The sequence below is a fragment of the Sarcophilus harrisii genome, chromosome 2, assembly GCF_902635505.1.
Source record: "Sarcophilus harrisii chromosome 2, mSarHar1.11, whole genome shotgun sequence".
NCBI classification, from domain to species: Eukaryota; Metazoa; Chordata; class Mammalia; order Dasyuromorphia; family Dasyuridae; genus Sarcophilus; species Sarcophilus harrisii.
In genome coordinates this window covers 222136743-222153494 of record NC_045427.1, presented here as the reverse complement: position 1 = coordinate 222153494, position 16752 = coordinate 222136743, and the positions used below count along the sequence as shown (strand labels likewise).

Here is a 16752-nt window from a genome sequence, read left to right as displayed (position 1 = left end):
TCCAAGAGGTTCAAGGAGCCATATAAGGGTTAGGGAATTGTGGAAGAAAGAGGGAGAATTGGCTGACATTATCCAGAGTTAGGTCTTAGATCAAAGATCCAGGGCTGGAAATGACTTTGGAGGTGCACCTCATCTAACCCCCTCATTTTATAATGAAATAAACCAAAGTGAAATAATTTTTCCAAGGTTATCCAAAGACAGGACTAGAATTCAGATTCTTTGACTCCAGAGTCAGAGGCGGCTTGAGTTACAGCACATCCAAACCAATTACTTCAGACCCATTCTCCCAGACTTGCTTGAACCCTGCCTGGCTTGACTACCCAGTCTCCAATGAATTTATAGAGTACTTTAGAGTCTAAACATCCTTGCCAATTACAGCTTCACTCATTACTTAATGTTTAAGAAAAGAAAACCAAACAAAAAACAACTAAAAGATGGGGAGAAAAGCCAACAAACTTCATATTATTAAAGAATATAAAGCCAAAAGGGACACTGGATATTATTTAATCCAACTCGTTTTATAGATGAGAAAATTGAGGTTCAGAAATGGTAGCTGATTTGTCCAGGGTGACACAACTAGTTAGTAGCTCAGTTCGGACTGGAACTTGTATCCTGAGAAATAAAAATAACAATAATGTGATAATAATAATGACTAGTATTTATGTAGCACTTTACAAATATCTGTTTTAAGTAATGGAATATTATTGTTTTATTTTAAAAATGGTGATTTTATAAAAGTCTGGAAAGATTTACACAAACTGATGCTGAGTGAAACAAACAGAACTAAGAGAATGCTGTACACAGTAACAAGAAGATTATGTTATGATCAACTATGACAGAACTGTTCTTAGTGATCCAAAGCAATTCCAATAAACTTGAGATGGAAAATACCATGCACATCCAAAGGGAGAACTTAATATGGATCAACACATACTATTTTCACCTTCTGTTTTTTTGTTTTGTTTTTTTCTCCTAGTTTTTTTCATGTTCTGATTTTTCTTTCCCAACATGACTCATATGGAAAAATGTAAAAAATGAATGTACACATATAACCTTAAACAAAAGGTTCATCCAGGAAAACAAAAATTTTTTTTTCATTTTATCACAACCTTGGGAACCATATTTATCCCTATTTTGCAGATGAAGGAACTAAGGCAGACAAAAGTTAAACACTTTAACCAAAAGTCACATAGCAAGTAAATGTCTCAGGCAGAATCTGAATTCAAGTCTTCCTGACTCCTTCCCAACTCAATACTCAAATATACCAAGTTGGTGCTTCTTTATTATTATAGGAAGATTCTGCAACTAACTCTCTCATAGTAAAAGAGAGTAAAAAGTTTTGAAAATTGAAATATTTTATGAACTATGATTTTAATTTTATATTTCACATTAAATACCCTATTATAAAAGCCCAAAGGGAGAAGTTAAGGCAGAGCACATCAGGGAGTTTGGTTCGCACCATCTGCCACCAGTCAGCTTGAAACTGAGACCAAAGATTCAGGATTTTCTGATTGTCATCGAGAAGAGAGGGAATTTGGGGTAGGGAGAGGAAATTATCAGTCACAACTAGGCCTTTTCTCTTCTATCACACAAAGGTATTAACGTGACCCTGAAATTGAGTCCTCTCCATTGTGGGACACAATGATTTCTTATCAGAGAAAGATGAAAATATTCAATGGCTGCAGTGATCCCATCTGCCAGTTATGTCGGATCTGTGTCCTTCCTTCCATGAAGCTGGAGTGTCTCAGGAGGCAGTAGCTGTATCTAACAGACTGTATTGAGCCCAAGCTGAGCTAGGTCCTTGGCCCAGGTGGCTGCTGATCAGTTTCCCAGGAGAGAACCTGTCAGACGAGAAGTACGATCAGACAGAAGTGCACAGGTGGTTTTAGGATTGGGAGAGGGAAGGGAGGGGGGAGCCCCAGGGAAGGTTTGGAGCTAAGGGCCACATCTAGAGGATGCTAGATCAAGCCTATTCCTAGAGGCAACTGAGCCACAGGTCACCTGTAGAGAACCCTTAGACCAGGGGACCTATGGGCTCCACAGGAATTTAGGTATCATACAGTCCTCTCATTTTGGGCTTTAGAATCCGAAGCAGGACTCTACATGGGGTGAAATTTAGGAACTCAACTGTGCTGAGGAAGACTGATTTTCTGTTGTGTATCCTCATTTAAAACCAACTCTAACGACATTGCTATCATGTTAAAAATCTGATTAAGGGGAATAACCCTTTTTAGACTAAAGCAGCCTCTGTCATCTACATCCAGCCCCTGTGCCCAGGCCTGCTGCTGCCAGCCCTTCTATTTCCTCTCCTGGATTCCTAAATTCTGACCTCTAGCTAGGCTGGTTTGCCCCGAATGGCTCTTTGGCTCCTGGATATCATCTCCTACCGCTTACAACCTTCATATCCTCTCTCTTTTGCTCTGAGCCAAGTCTCGAATCTCATCCTAGTAGGGAGGGGAAGTCAAGTCAAGTTAAGTGGGGATAAAGAAGCTGAGGATATTTAGCTAGGAGAACAGAAGACTTGGGGAGGATTTAATCATAATCTTCAAAATTTTGAAGAGTTAGGGACTAAATTTAATCTATGGGAAGGCAAGAGAAAAATAGGGCCTATGAAAGGAGGAAAGTTAGAGGAAAAGATGGACTTCAGCCTCTCTCCCTAAAGGAAATTCCCATCCCTACTAACCCTAAAGTAAAATAATTGCTAATAATTTGGAATTGTGGAATATGGAAAAGGCAACTTGATAATAGAGTAAGCTGTGTAGTGACGGTTGTGTCTGGAATAAAGCTTCTTAAATTGTGGGTCATGACCCCATTTGGGGTCTTGTAGCTGAATGTGGGGATTGTGACATCATGATTTATTATCAGTAAATGTTTGATATAAACCTGTATACCCAGGATCATGAAAAAATTCCTTGGGTGAAAAATTTCTTGGTCATAACCCTGAATATATAAATATATAAAATAAGTATACAAATCAAATATCTACTGATAGTAAATCATAAAGAAATTTATTTTAAAACAATCCCTTGGTATACATATAATTTTACTATTTATTAAAGACAAAAGCAAAGTTGCATACTAGTGAGATGGATGTGCTTATTTATTTTTATATAAAAAATTAAATCTTGGCAGAATATTTGTTACCTCTTACTGTTGCCAAATTTTTCAACACTCCCACATTCAGTTAGGCAACCCCATATGGGGTTGCGACCCACAGTTTAGGAAGCTTTGTTCTAGAAGATACTAGGTGATCATCTGTAAGGATGCTTCAGGGGAGATCCCTGCAAGGAGTAAAAAGTGGACAAAGGACCAGTAAGGTCTCTTTTAGCTCCAACACTGTGATGCCAGGATTCTATGGCTCTAAAATTTTATGATTCTTAGATTTAATGATTCTTGGGAACTGGATCCAAAAAAGAGCCATGAAGACATGAGAAAAACCAGCAAACAATAGGAGAGGGGTCCAAGAAGTGAAAGGGGGGGCATATGGCAGCCAGGAAGAAAGGAAAGCAGTATTGGGAGGGAGACAGAATACAGACTATAAAATCCATGACCTGTTTATCAGGGATTTATTTTCTCTGTCACAGGTATAAGGAGGCAGTTTGTGGAGATTTTAAGCTCTGATCCTGATATGTTGGTGACACATACCGTCTTCTCTGGAACTGTTGGTCTATCTCTGCTAGTGACTGGCCTTTGGTTTCAGGGACAAATAAATAAATGAAACCTAGGCCAATCACAGCCATCAGCCCATACAGCAGGAAGGTCCAGGACAAGCCAATCGCTCCTAAGGAGACAAAAGGAACAATGTGTGCAATGGGTTGTGGTAACAGATCACAGTAAGGGTCAAGGATATTTGTGTTAGACATGGTGATCTGGTTCTTGTAGGAGGAAACAGGGCAGAAACTAGTCCTTATTATAAGTTTCCAGAGTTTACTATGGACAGTTCCCTTGAAGAGACAGTGTGATAAAGTGGAAAAAGTCTTAGCTCTACAGAGAATTTGGGTTCAATCCTGTCTTTGACACTGATCACCTCTGTGACCTCAGGTAAATCAGGTTACCCAGGGTTGGATTGGATGACCTCTGAAGACCTTTGCTGCTCCAAATCTATGAATCCTTTCATCCCATCAGAAGAGGAAACAAAGGCCTTAGAAGGGGAAGAATAACATACATCAATCTATCACAAAAGGGTAGCTAGGTAGGGCCACAGTGTACAGATTCCGTCTGGAATCAGGAAGACCTAAGTTCAAATCTATCTCACTCACTTACTAGCTATGTGACCCTAGGCAAGTCACTTAGCCCCATTTGCCTCAGGTTTCTTATCTGTAAAATAATGGGGAGAAGAAAATGTCAAATCATTCCTCAATCTTTCCCAAGAAAACCCCAAATGGAGCAAAGAGTCAGACATGACTAAATATGACTAAACAACAAAAATCAACCAAGAATCTATTAAATGTCTAATATATGCCAGGTACTAGGCTAGGAACACAAAGATCAAATAATGCCCATTCACGATGAGCTTGCATTTTAAGTTATATGTATGTGAATATGAAGAAATCTATGTATAAAAATACAAAGTAGTTTAATAGAAAGAGTCCTGGACTAGGAAACAGGAAATCTGGGTTCAAGTCCCAGCTTTGTCACTTAGGATGACTGCATTTATTTGTTTGTTTGTTTGCTGCAAGACAATCAGGGTTAAGTGACTTGCTCAGGGTCCCATAGCTAGTAAGCATCAAGTATCTGAGGTCAAATTTGAACTCGGGTCCTCATGACCTTCTGTTCCATCTACTTGCTCAGGTTGACTGCATTTAGACCTAAAAGGGGTCTTGAAAACATCTAGTCCAACCCCTTCATTTTACGTGAGACTCTAAGAAGTTACATCGCTTGTCCAGGATCAGAGTTTGGATATGAACTGGATTAACTCTCAATTTAGTATTCCTTTCCTCACACCATTCTATTATATGACCTTAGAAAACTCCCTTAAGTACTCTGGACCTCAGTCTCTTTCTATATAAAATGGTGATGGGAGTGTCAGAGATTAGATCTAGATTAAGGGTATTAAAGAATCACATCTTCTGAGGTAGAAGGGAACTGATTTAGTTTTCTTAACAACTGAGGAAACTGAGGCCCAAAGAAATGATGTGATTAGCCCAAGGTCATAAACAGTAAATTATAAAGACAGAATTTGAACACAAGTTCTCTGATTCAAAAGCATGATAATTTCTAAGGTCTGGGGCAGTTAGGTGGCACAGTGGTTAGAGCACCAGCCCTGAAGTCAGGATGACCTGAGTTCAAATCTGGTTTCAGACACTTAATACTTCCTAACTGTGTGACCCTAGGCAAGTCACTTAACCCCAAATGCCTCAGCAAAAATAAAAATAAAAAAATTCTAAGGTTAAACCAGCTCTATGATTCAATGATCTTCATTTTTGCAGTACAATAAACATTTATTAAGTTCCTATTATGTGCCAGGTACTGTGTAACTAAGCATTAGGGATACAAAGAAAGACAAAGGACAGTCACTTCCCCCTATAAGTTCATAGTCTAATGGGGGAGATGTGCCAAAAAAAAAAACTCTGTATGAACAACCTATATACAGAATAAATTGGCAATAATCTTCCTCAAAAGAGGAAGAACACTAAAGGGAACTCTGGAAAGGCTTCCTATAGAAGATGGGATTTTAACTAGACTTGAAGAAAGACAAGGAAATTAGGAAGTAGAGACGAAGATTCAAGCCTAGGTCTCTTGATTCCAGCTTGACTTGAACTAAATTGAAATAACACTATGTAGAACTTTTTCAATTATGATTTCATAGAAGAAGGATTTTATTCCCTTATCCCCAGCTCCTGTTTTATACCATGTCAAATATCTACCCACCTGTAATTCTGACATCCAGAGTTTCCGGCCAGTGACAAAGCCCATGCTTGCCACTCCCCTGTAGGCATTTGAAGGGCAGCTTAACTTAAGGACAATTACTCACCAATCAGATCAAGGAAGGAGAGACTGATCAACAAATTGGCAGCCCAGTTAAAACTATTGCAGAAGGCAAATGCCCGTCCTCGGATTTCAGCTGGATAGATCTCACTGAGGACCAGCCAGGTTACTAGGGGACAGATAAGATGGGGAGGAATAAGGTCAATTCAACTTTAAGGAGTTAAACAGAATCTGAGATCTATGTCTGAGCTCAGGTCAAGTGATAAAGAAAATTGTTATGGATTGGGGAAAAGGTTAGAACCAGAATTCAAAACTTGTGACCCAAAATAATAACTAGTAGAATTTGATAAACCAGGAGTGATAGGGTGGGGGAGATATCTGGGACCATCGGGTTCTGTTCTGTGTGCCCCAGATCATACTAAGTAGGCAGCTATTTATTTCATCTATAGATAAAAATTGCCACAACATTCTTATCTCTAGCTGGCGGTTCCATTTAGCTATATAGATTTCTCCTTCCCTTTTTCCCTTGGTCTTTGGGCAGCTAGGTGTCATGGATAAAACATTGAGTCTGGCTGGAGTCAAGAAAAACTGAGTTCAAATTAACTTAATAGCTATGTGATCTTAGGACACTTAATTTCTGTTTTTTTCAATTTCCTCAACTGTAAAATAAAGTTAATAATAGTATCCACTTCCCTGGTGGGTTGTGAGAATCAAATGAAATATTTGTAAAGCACTTAGCATAGTGCCCTGGCATATAGCAAGCATTATATAAATGCTACTATTTGCTTACTGGTGTGCAAAGAGCCTCTCTGAAATCGATTTGGGTGTCAAAAGACTTTGGTTCAAGTCTCAACACAATCATTAATTCACTGTGTGATCTTAGTCAAGTCACTTTCCTTCTCAGATTGATTTTTCCCATCTCTACAGGTAAAATTACAGGGTTAAATTCAATGATGAAAGGCAATTAAGTGGCTCAATGGATAGAGTACTGAGCCTGGGGTCATGAAGATCTGAATTCAAATCAAGTCTCAGGCAATTACTAGCTGTGTGACCCTGGGCAAGACATTTAATTCTATTTACTTTGTTTCTTTATCTGTAAAATGAACTGGAGATGGAAATGGCAAACACTCCAGTTTCTTTGCCCAGAAAACCCCAAAAGGAGTGAGGAAGTCAGACAACTTAAAGAGACTTGATGATGCCTAATGCCCTTCCCATCCCTAATAGTCTATGACTTATGCATTGGTCCAATTCATACATTTCCTTTATAAAACAGGGCTACACTGCAAGTGTGTAAAAACACAAAGGACTTTGCAATGCGTAGTATTTAATAACAATTAGAAAGGTGAGCATAAAATATAGAATGTTAGTGATGGAGGGCATTTAGGACATAGAGTATTTACTATTTGAGTTGGAAGGGCCCTTAGAAATTGAATACAGAACACAAAATATTAAAGCTACAGCCCCTTAGAAGATAGAACACAGAATATTAAAATTGGAAGGGCTCTTAAAATATAAAACATGCTTCTCAACAATGAGATGATTCAGACCAATTCTAATGATTTTATAATGATAAGAGCCATCTACCCCAGAGAGAGGACTGTGGGAACTGAGTATGGATCACAACCTAACATTTTCATTTCTTTTGTTGTTGTTTGCTTGCATTTTATTTTCTTTCTCATTTTTCTTCTTTTTTGATCAGGTTTTTCTTGTGCAGCATGATAATTGTATAAATAAGCATGCCTATATTCATATGGAACATGTATTTTAGAGATGAAAAAAGACCTTAGAACATGTAACACAGAATATCAGAATTGGAAAGGATTTTAGAACCTAGTCATGAAATCCCTTCCCCTTTAACTTTCAGACTCAGAAAGGTAACCTACTCAGGCTGACATGGCGAGTTGGAGACATGTTTGGGCCTCCAGAGACCAATTCTCCTGACTCCCAGGAATATGCTCTTCTGTAAAGCGTGCCTATTTTAATCAGATGTCTCTTTACAAATTAGAATATAGAAATCTGCTCAAGGTCACATGGTAAATAGCTGCCAGAAATGGGATCAAAACCCAGTTTCCTCCTGATGCCATACCTAGTGCTGCTGTCCAGCACCATAGCTACCCTCAGATGAAGTTAGCTTTGCTGTGCCCTAATAACTAACCTAGTACAAAGGAAGTGTGGTATGGCAGAAAATGTGTGAGAGTTGGAATCAGAGGACTTGGATCCAAATCCTACTCTCTGAAGAAAAAAGAAAGAAGCACAGACAAGCAGGATAGCTTCGAAAGCTAGAAGTTAAATTTGCTATATAATCAAAAAGCAGATTAAACTGTGCATGATAGAGATCTGTAGTTTCACATGCAACCCCCTTTTCTGTACATGGAAATGCCTATTAATAACTTTTTTTTGGTTTTAAGTGAAAATAAAACTATTTTTTTTTTTAAATCCCACTTCTGAGTCAGCTAAGTGATGCAGTGGATAGAGCACCAGCTCTGAAGTCAGGAGGACCTGAGTTCAAATCTGCCCTCAGACAATTAACACTTCCTAGCTATGTGACCCTGGGCAAGTCACTTAACCTCAATTGCCTCAGTAAAAAAAAGAAAGAAAGAAAGGAAAAAGAAAAAAAACCCACTTCTGCTACTTACTACCTATAACCTTAGCTCATTTAATCACTCTTGGCCTAAGTGACTGATTTGTAAAACTACATGGCTTCTAAGGTACCCCCTCCCCCCCGCTTTAAATATATTAACCTTTTGGGGGACTGTTGGAGCATATCTTGGTATAGGCATTCTCATGTTGCCCCAGATCCTCTTAGGAGGTTTCACAAAATGGTAAAAACAACCAGACTGAGAATTAGGAGATCCCCACGTTTGTCACAAGTCACTTAATTCTCCAAGTCTCAGTTTCTGTTTCTGTAAAATGGGCTGTGATTTATGATTGACAAACCACAAGTATCATTACGCCCATTTCACAGAGAAGGAAAGTGATTTGCCCTGTCACAACACTAACAGGCATCAGAACCAAGTATTGAGACCCAGGTTTCCTGACTCCAAGTCACTTAGTACATTCTCCACTTCACTTTCTCCCTAATCTTTGCAGAAAAAAAACTTAAGGTCTGGTCTTTTCTCTGGAAAGAATGGGGAGAATGGGTTTTCTCTTTCCCAAGGAATGGTTATTTATCCGAAGAAATGACTAGTGGAATTTCAGGTTGGCTGATGCAGGGGAGAGATTTCCGTATGGGAGGATGTCCCAGGGGTGCCTCTGCTATCATGACAGATAGAAGTTACCTGCACTGTCTACATATAAAAGTGGATCAATCACCAGCACTAGGACAGGTCCTGAGGGTTCCTTGAGGATGGGAGTAGCTAAGGTTAGGCTTGGTAGCACGCACTTACTTGGTCCAAATCCAAAGGAAAAGGCGCTCACGAATGCCATCATGCAGAGTAAGGCGATCCAGTTTAAGACCCAGTGCTCACTGGTCGAGAAGTCAGTAACCAGGTTACTGGTGCCATATGCCAGTACATCGTAAGTTGGAGGAATAGTTGCCTGAGCCCCTGAGGAATTAGTCACTGTCCCTCTGGCTTTGGAACCAGATGTGTCTATCTTTAGGGAAGTCAATCTTGTACTGGCAAAGCCTGAACTCCCTGGGTTCTCCCTGGTGTCCTGGAGAGGAGGCAGACTGGGGTCTACCTGGAACTCAGGAAGCCTGGAGGCAGAAGTGGCATTGAGTGCCCCAGCAGGAGTGGGGCAGCCTTGGATGGGGTCCATTGACACAGTAAAGCCAACTAGCCCAATGCCACTGACTGAGATGGCCATGACAGCACAGCCGGCCATCAACAGCACCCTCCTCCCAGCACGGTCCACCAGTCCCATAGCCACTAGGGTGGAGGCTACTTTCACCCCTCCAAGTCCTACAGAAGCCAGGGTGGCGGAAGAGCCCCCTCGAAACCCCACAGAGCGGAATATGGTAGATGCATAGCAGAGCACGTTGGGCTGGCCAGTGAGCTGCTGGACAAGCACCAGGCCCAGGCCCACAGCCGTCCGGCCCCGCATGTTAGCTTTGGCCATAAATAGGCTGAAAAAAGAGTATTCTCTCTTCCTGCTGAGACCAGCTGTGGCTTCTTCTGCTTCTTCAAGACCTCGGAGGGGGATGAGGCCCTTGTGGGTCTCCGATTCAGACTTGAATTGCGGCACCAGACTGGGGGAGAGGAACATGAGGCTGAGGGACTGCATAAGGGCTGGTGCAGCTGCCCAGCCGAACATGTGCCGCCAGCCCTGCGCTGTGTCCGCAAGCACATAGTTGAGAGCATAGGAGAACAGGATGCCCACAGTGATGCCCACTTCATACAGGGACACCAGCACCCCCCGGTGCCGCGGTCCCACTAGTTCTGAGACGTAGATGCAGCAGGCCATGGAAGACAGAGAGATGGCAAAGCCTACCGTGCCTCGGCCCACGGCCAGCCACGGCAGCGATCCTGCCAGGCTCAGGCTCAGGCTTCCAGCAAGCAACGCAAGATTGCTCAGTAAGATGGCTTTCTTCCTCCCGTAGCAGTCGATAAGGAACCCTCCAACTAAGGAGGCCAGGAGAGCCCCGAGGAGCAGGGTCCCCACCAGGACCTCCTGCTCAAAGCAGCTGAGCCCAAAATCCAACTGCAGCTGCAGCAGTGCCCCAGAGATGATGGCCAGCTCATAGCCGAAAGTCAGTCCTCCCAGCAAGGAGACAGAGGCACACAACAGGAGGACAGGAGATCGCAGTCCTGAAAGGCAAAGAAGAACATTATGACTTCCCGGAACTACCTCTGCCTCTCATGGCTTGGGCAAGGGAGGAGGTGTGTCATCGTTAGCCCTCTACATGTACAAAATGCGGGTTCTGTCCACTGGAATCTCTCGGTTAACTGAATTAAATAATTCAATTGCGTCTGTTTGAAATTTGTTGAGAATCTTACTGAAATGTGCCTTTTTATGCCTCGGTAAATAGAGTTTGCTTAACATAAATGAACTTGTCTTTCATGTGAAGGGGTCTCCTGGAGCACTAAGGTGATTGATCACTCTCTTAATTAGTGTTCATTGTCCAAAGCTATAAACACAAGACACAAATATTAGAGCTGAAATCATTGAGTCCAAACCATGATTTTTATACTTAAGGAAACTCCAGTCCGCAATGGAGAAAAGATTTCTGTTAAGATCACACAAAGAAGAAATGGGAAAATTGGAACCAGGGACTGAAGTTCACACCACTCCTTGTAACTCAGGCGGCTTTGTGCCAGACTTGGAATCAAAAAATAAAGTGCAAAATTTGTTCTCCTAGCTAGACAGTTAGGATGTGTAGTAAGTAAAGCCCAAGGCCTGGAGTCAGGTAGACTTAAGTTCAAATTTCATCCTGACCACTTACTAGCTATGTCACTTGACCTCCATTTGCTTCAGTTGTCCCATCATTAAAATGGGGAAAATGATAGATAGCACCTACAGTTTGGTACATTGGATCAAATCCATACTAAATTAGATGACATGCATAAAATGCTTTGCAAACCTTAGAGAGCTATATAAATGCTAGGTATTAACATTGCTGTTATTTTAATCAATCACCGGTATTTTTTAAAATAAATGCATGTATTTTCTTGTCATTTTCCTCTTTCTCATAGTGTCACCTTCCCTCTAATTCCAGGAATCGAAAGCTTCAGATTAATTAAGGTTTTACTATGTTATTCAAATCACTGATCCTTCTTCCTTACTTGCCTTCCCTCAACCCTACATCCAGGGTCATTTCCAGCTGCCCTGGTTTATATCTTGACCCTGAACCTAGATGGCTCTGGAGGAGAAAGTTGAGGCCAGTGATCTAAAATGAGGTTGGTCACTCTGTACCCTCCCTCACTTAAATCCAATTCATTTGTAAGTCCTGACATCATCTTTCTGATGCCATGGGTCCTCTTTGAAAATGAAGAACAAAGAACAACAACAATAATCCTACAGTCATGTTCGTTCTCTCTCTCTCTCTCTCTCTCTCTCTCTCTCTCTCTCTCTCTCCTTTTTCTTTTGCTCTCTCTCCTCTCTCTCTCTCTCTCTCTCTCTCTCTCTCTCTCTCTCTCTGTCTCCTCTCTTTTTCTCTCTCTTTCCTCTCTCTGTCTCTCTCTGTCTTTGTCTTTTTGTCTCTCTTGTCTCTGTCTCTCTTTCTCTCTCTCTGTCTCTGTCTCTTTGTCTCTCTCTGTCTCTCTTTGTCTCTCTTGTCTCTGTCTCTGTCTCTGTTGCTCTCTCTCTGTGTCTCTCTGTCTCTCTGTGTCTCTCTGTCTCTCACACACACATACACTGCCACCATCCTAGTTCAGGTCCTTGCCATCTCTCTCTCTCTTTTTTTTTTTTTTTTTTTTAGGAAACCCTTTATTTATTTTTTTAATTTTAATAGCCTTTTATTTACAGGTTATATGTATGGGTAACTTTACAGCATTGACAATTCCTTGCCATCTCTTACTGAGATTAGTGCAAAAGCCTCCTAAAAGGTTTCTCTGCTTTCAATCTCTACCCCTTCCAGACTATCTCATCCTCAAAAAGCCACCAAAATGATCTTCTAAAGACAGAGGCTTAATTATGCAGCTTCCCTGATCACAAACTTTTAATAACTTCTCAGCCTGCCTCACTCTTGGTTTCTCGCCTACATTTTCTTTTTCCTTTTGAGACAATCAGGGCTAAATGATTTGTCCAAGGTTACAAAGTCTTAAGTGTCTGAGATTAGATTTGAACTCAGGTTCTGGACTCCAAAGCTGGTGCTCTATGCATTGTATCACCTAGTTGTTCCAACATTTCCCAGCCATATTGCATTACTATACCTTTTCTGATATGTACATTCCAGGGAAACTGAACTGCTAGCTGCTTCCCAAACTCATTTCACCAGCTTTCACTTCAGTGTGTTCACACAAGCAATTTCTTCTGCCTGAAATAGCACTCCTTCCTCATTCCTGTTTCTTAAAATTAGTCTCCCCTCAAAGCTGTGCTCAAGTACTTTTTCCAAGAAAGTCAGTCATTTTTCCTTCTACTATTATTTATTTGTGTTGTATTATGTTGTAATCACCTTCACACAACCCCACCCCCAAGAGAAGGTAAACTCGTAGAGGGCAAGGGTTATGTTATTTTTGTCTTTGTAAACCTAGTATCCAGCCAAATGCCTTAAACATTGTGGATCTTTGAAAAATAGTTGCTGAATAGAATCGAATTCTAGTTCTAACATTCTATATTCAAACATAGCTCTGACATTTTGTATTCTAAAGTCCCAGTAGTTCAGATAAAATAAGCTCATTTTCTAATTTTCCTTTAGTTCTAATAGTTTATATTTTTTCTTTATTTTTTTATTAAAGCGTTTTATTTTCAAAACATATGCATGGGTAATTTTTCAACATTGATCCTTGCAAAATCTTGTGTTCCAAATTCCCCCCGCCCCTGCACTCTATCCCCTCACTTAGATGGCAAGTAATTCAGTAAATCTATAATCTTAATTCCTAGCTCCAGAATTCCATGCTATAAGGTCCCTTGGTTCTGGCATGTTATGTTCTAAGATCCTTTCTGGCTCTGACATTCCATGTTCTAAAGTCCTTCAGACTCTGACGTTAAATGTTATATGCTTCTGATTCTCACATTGCATGTTTTCAAGTCTCGTCCAATTTTGACATTTAAAAAGTCTTTTTCTAGGTCATGAATGACCACGGTGAAAACACAAAGTATTAACTTCCTGGTTCCTCACAGGGCCAAAGGGAAAGAAAAGTCAACAAAACGTTGACTTAATAAAGTCCAACCAGAAAATCCTATAAGTCCTATAAGCTCAACCAGTCCTTTCTTGCTAACTGGGCTGATGGCCCAAGAATCCATGCCTAAACTACACAGAATCCTCGTGGATTTTGAAAAACTAGAAAAATGTTAACCAAACAAGGTGAACCTGAGTATGTATCCTTGCCTGACTGAGGCAGGCTCTAGAGAAAATGTTCATGCCATATGCTAATCTAACATGCTCATGGAATATGCTAATGTATTAATACAGTTGTGATAGACATCTTGGAAGAATACTATTAAAGGCAAAAATAGCACAGGAGGGGCAGAGGTGGAACGAAGAGAAAACTGGAGAAACTGGGAATATTCAATCCATATTGGAAGACTTAGAGGGGAGGATGGGAGGGTGAAGAAGGAGGAGGAGGAGAAGCACATTAAATACTCAGAGACAGCATAGTCAGAAGATCTGGCTTTACAATAAAATTAAAAGGCCCAGAAAAGGGAAATTAGTTTAAGCAAAATTTTTAGTTATGGCAGAAGGTTCTAGAACTCTCTAGATTGAACTTAAATTCTGCCTAAGTGATGTGGCAAGGTCTGCAACAATCAGACCAAAAAACCATTGATTCCTTTGGATATGATGGTGCTGAGGGAGAGAGAAGTGAATTAAAAACTAAGATTAAGATAGGAATCATAAGTTGAGAGAGACCATAAAACAGTTATACCTACTCAAACAGATTCAATGAACATTCTGTGCCCCTATTAATTGCCTGTTTAAATAATAATATGTATTCCCAGTTTTTCTTTCACTGCACAATAGTTTTGTGCATTGTACAACTCACTGGGCATGCACTTTGTGTAAAGACAATTGAAATAATAATAGCTAGCATTTATATAGTCTTTTAAGCTTTGCAGTGTTTCACAAATATGATCACATCTGATCTTCACAACAACTCTGTGGAATAGGTGCAAATATAAGAATTTTACACATAAGGAAATTGAGCCTGAGCCAGGAGGAGTAAGTTGCTCAGGATCACATAACCAGACAGGATTCACATTCAGGTCCCTAGCAACCTGAGAATGGAAGCAGGATTGAAGGAGTAAAGAATGACATTGGAAAAGCTCCCTACCTGTTGAGTAGCAGCAATGGAAAATTACTAGCTATGAATACAGCACGGGCAGTCTTCTCTTTGGACAGTTCAGGACCAGACTGACCATGCCAGCCAAAACCCTCATTCTTTGATTCAAAATCCAAGTTTCTGCTACTTATTACCTGTGTCAACTCATGCAAGTAAATTAATTTCTCTAAATGTTAATTTACTCTCTAGAATAAGAAAATAGATGTAGCACTCAAGCTTTTAATCTTGGCTCCTGGGAAGATTGAAGTTAGTAGATCTTTTGAGTTTGAGAGTTTAGTTGAAACCCTCAATGAAGAGAGAACTATCAGGCTGCCTAGGAAGGGTCAAATTGACCCAAATGAGAAACGGAGTAGGTCAAAGATCCATGGCCATCTGCAATGGGCCCAGAAGTGGCAGTTCTCCTTCCAGCCTGGGCAGGAGATCCAGTCTCTTAAGAAAATAAATGACAAAAAAAAAAACATCCTCAAGTGGTATACAGAAAAATATCCTGGACTTTGGGGGCAGGAGAAACATGGGTTCAAATGTTTTTTCTAAGTTATATTAGCATTGGATTTTGAAGTCACACACCACCTCTTTGAGGTTGGTTTCCTCATCTTTAAAATGGAGATGTGAGTGGAGTAGTGAACAGAAAACAGATGAGGAGATTTGAAATGCAGAAGGCAAAAGGCTGAAATTCAGGAAATTCTCTAAAATGTAAACTGGTTTATGGATCTGCATAGGTGGATGGAACATAGGATCCACAGTGAGAGGGGAGGGAGGGAAAGACAAAGACACAGAGAGATTAAAAAAAAAACCAAAAAAAACAGAGAGACAGAAAGAGGCTGGGGAGGAAAGGGGGAAGGGAGAGAGACAAGGAAAAGGAGAGGCAAGGGGAGAGGAAGAGGCAGACTCCAGTTTTGGGGGTAGAACTCTTGTTGAGTTCTATCTATCCAACAAAGGGACAACAAGTAGTACGAGCCTCGTGAAAGAATGGATGGGTCATTGGAGAGAACATCCACATTCATGAAATCACAGTGGAGTATTTGGGGCAACTGAACACTTGAACTATCTAACTGATTGTTTTGAGAAGAGTGCTTTTGTAAACCTTAATGCCCTCTGGAAAGGTGGATAAGTAGTGGTGGTTGCAATATAGGACTGGGACAAAATCAGGCACTTGGGTGGACTCAGGCTAGGTCCCGGGATGGGAGTTGGGGCGTAGAAGGAAGTGAGTGGATGGAGAGTGGGGAAAGGAAAAGAGAGAGAGGAAAGAGGGTGGAGCCCGAAGAGGCGGCCAGAGGAGCCCAGGCTAAGAGGGCCCAGAAATTCCCAGAATTTGGGAGGAGCTGTGGGAATTGGAGGCATGGCCTGATAGGATTTTCCCCTTCTTTGGTGAATCCCTGGGAAGGGGCTGGGCCAAGGATCGGGGCTCCTCTCACTCCGGGGCCGCCTCTTACTTACCCATGGCTAACCGGGTTCGGCAGCGCCGGGAGACCCGACTTGGTCGGGGGTTGCAGGGAGAGCAGAGCGCATCCCTCGGTACGGCCCCGCAGCCGCTCCGCAAACTTTCTGAGATCTCCAACTTGCACGATCCCCGGCTGCGCCCACGCCACGTCGGCCGGCCCCGGTCCCAGCTCTGGCCCCCTAGCAGCTAGGAGAGGAGTGGCGGAGGGAGGGGGCAAAATACCGGGGCCCGCCCCTGCCCAACCAGCCCCAATCCTCGGGCCTCACACTAGACAGACGTCCAGCTCCCGGCTCCGCATCTCTGACCAGAGGGGACCTGTGCTGTGGGAACGAATGCCAAGCGCCCAGGATCTGGAGTCGGAAGTCCAAATCCGGGTTCTACTATCACTTGGCATTGTGGCTTTGGCAAGTCCCTTCTCTTCTCTTAGACTCCACTTTCCCATCTGTAAATGGAGGGCATTGGAATGAATGTAATCCCTAAAGAACCTTCTAGCTATGAATCCAG

At 41.5% G+C, this 16752-nt stretch overlaps 1 protein-coding gene across 1 annotated transcript; it reads right to left on the bottom strand.

Moving 5' to 3' along the window:
* Nucleotides 1–1165: 1165 nt before the first annotated feature.
* SLC2A10 (solute carrier family 2 member 10) lies at nucleotides 1166–16420 on the bottom strand. Its single transcript, XM_003757717.4, has 5 exons — nucleotides 16245–16420; nucleotides 9315–10676; nucleotides 5975–6097; nucleotides 3646–3781; nucleotides 1166–1841 (listed from the first exon to the last, which is right to left on the bottom strand). The coding sequence occupies exons 1-5, from the start codon at nucleotides 16246–16248 to the stop codon at nucleotides 1745–1747; spliced, it is 1722 nt and encodes a 573-aa protein (XP_003757765.2). The 5' UTR covers nucleotides 16249–16420; the 3' UTR covers nucleotides 1166–1744.
* Between the last annotated feature and the right edge of the window lie 332 nt (nucleotides 16421–16752).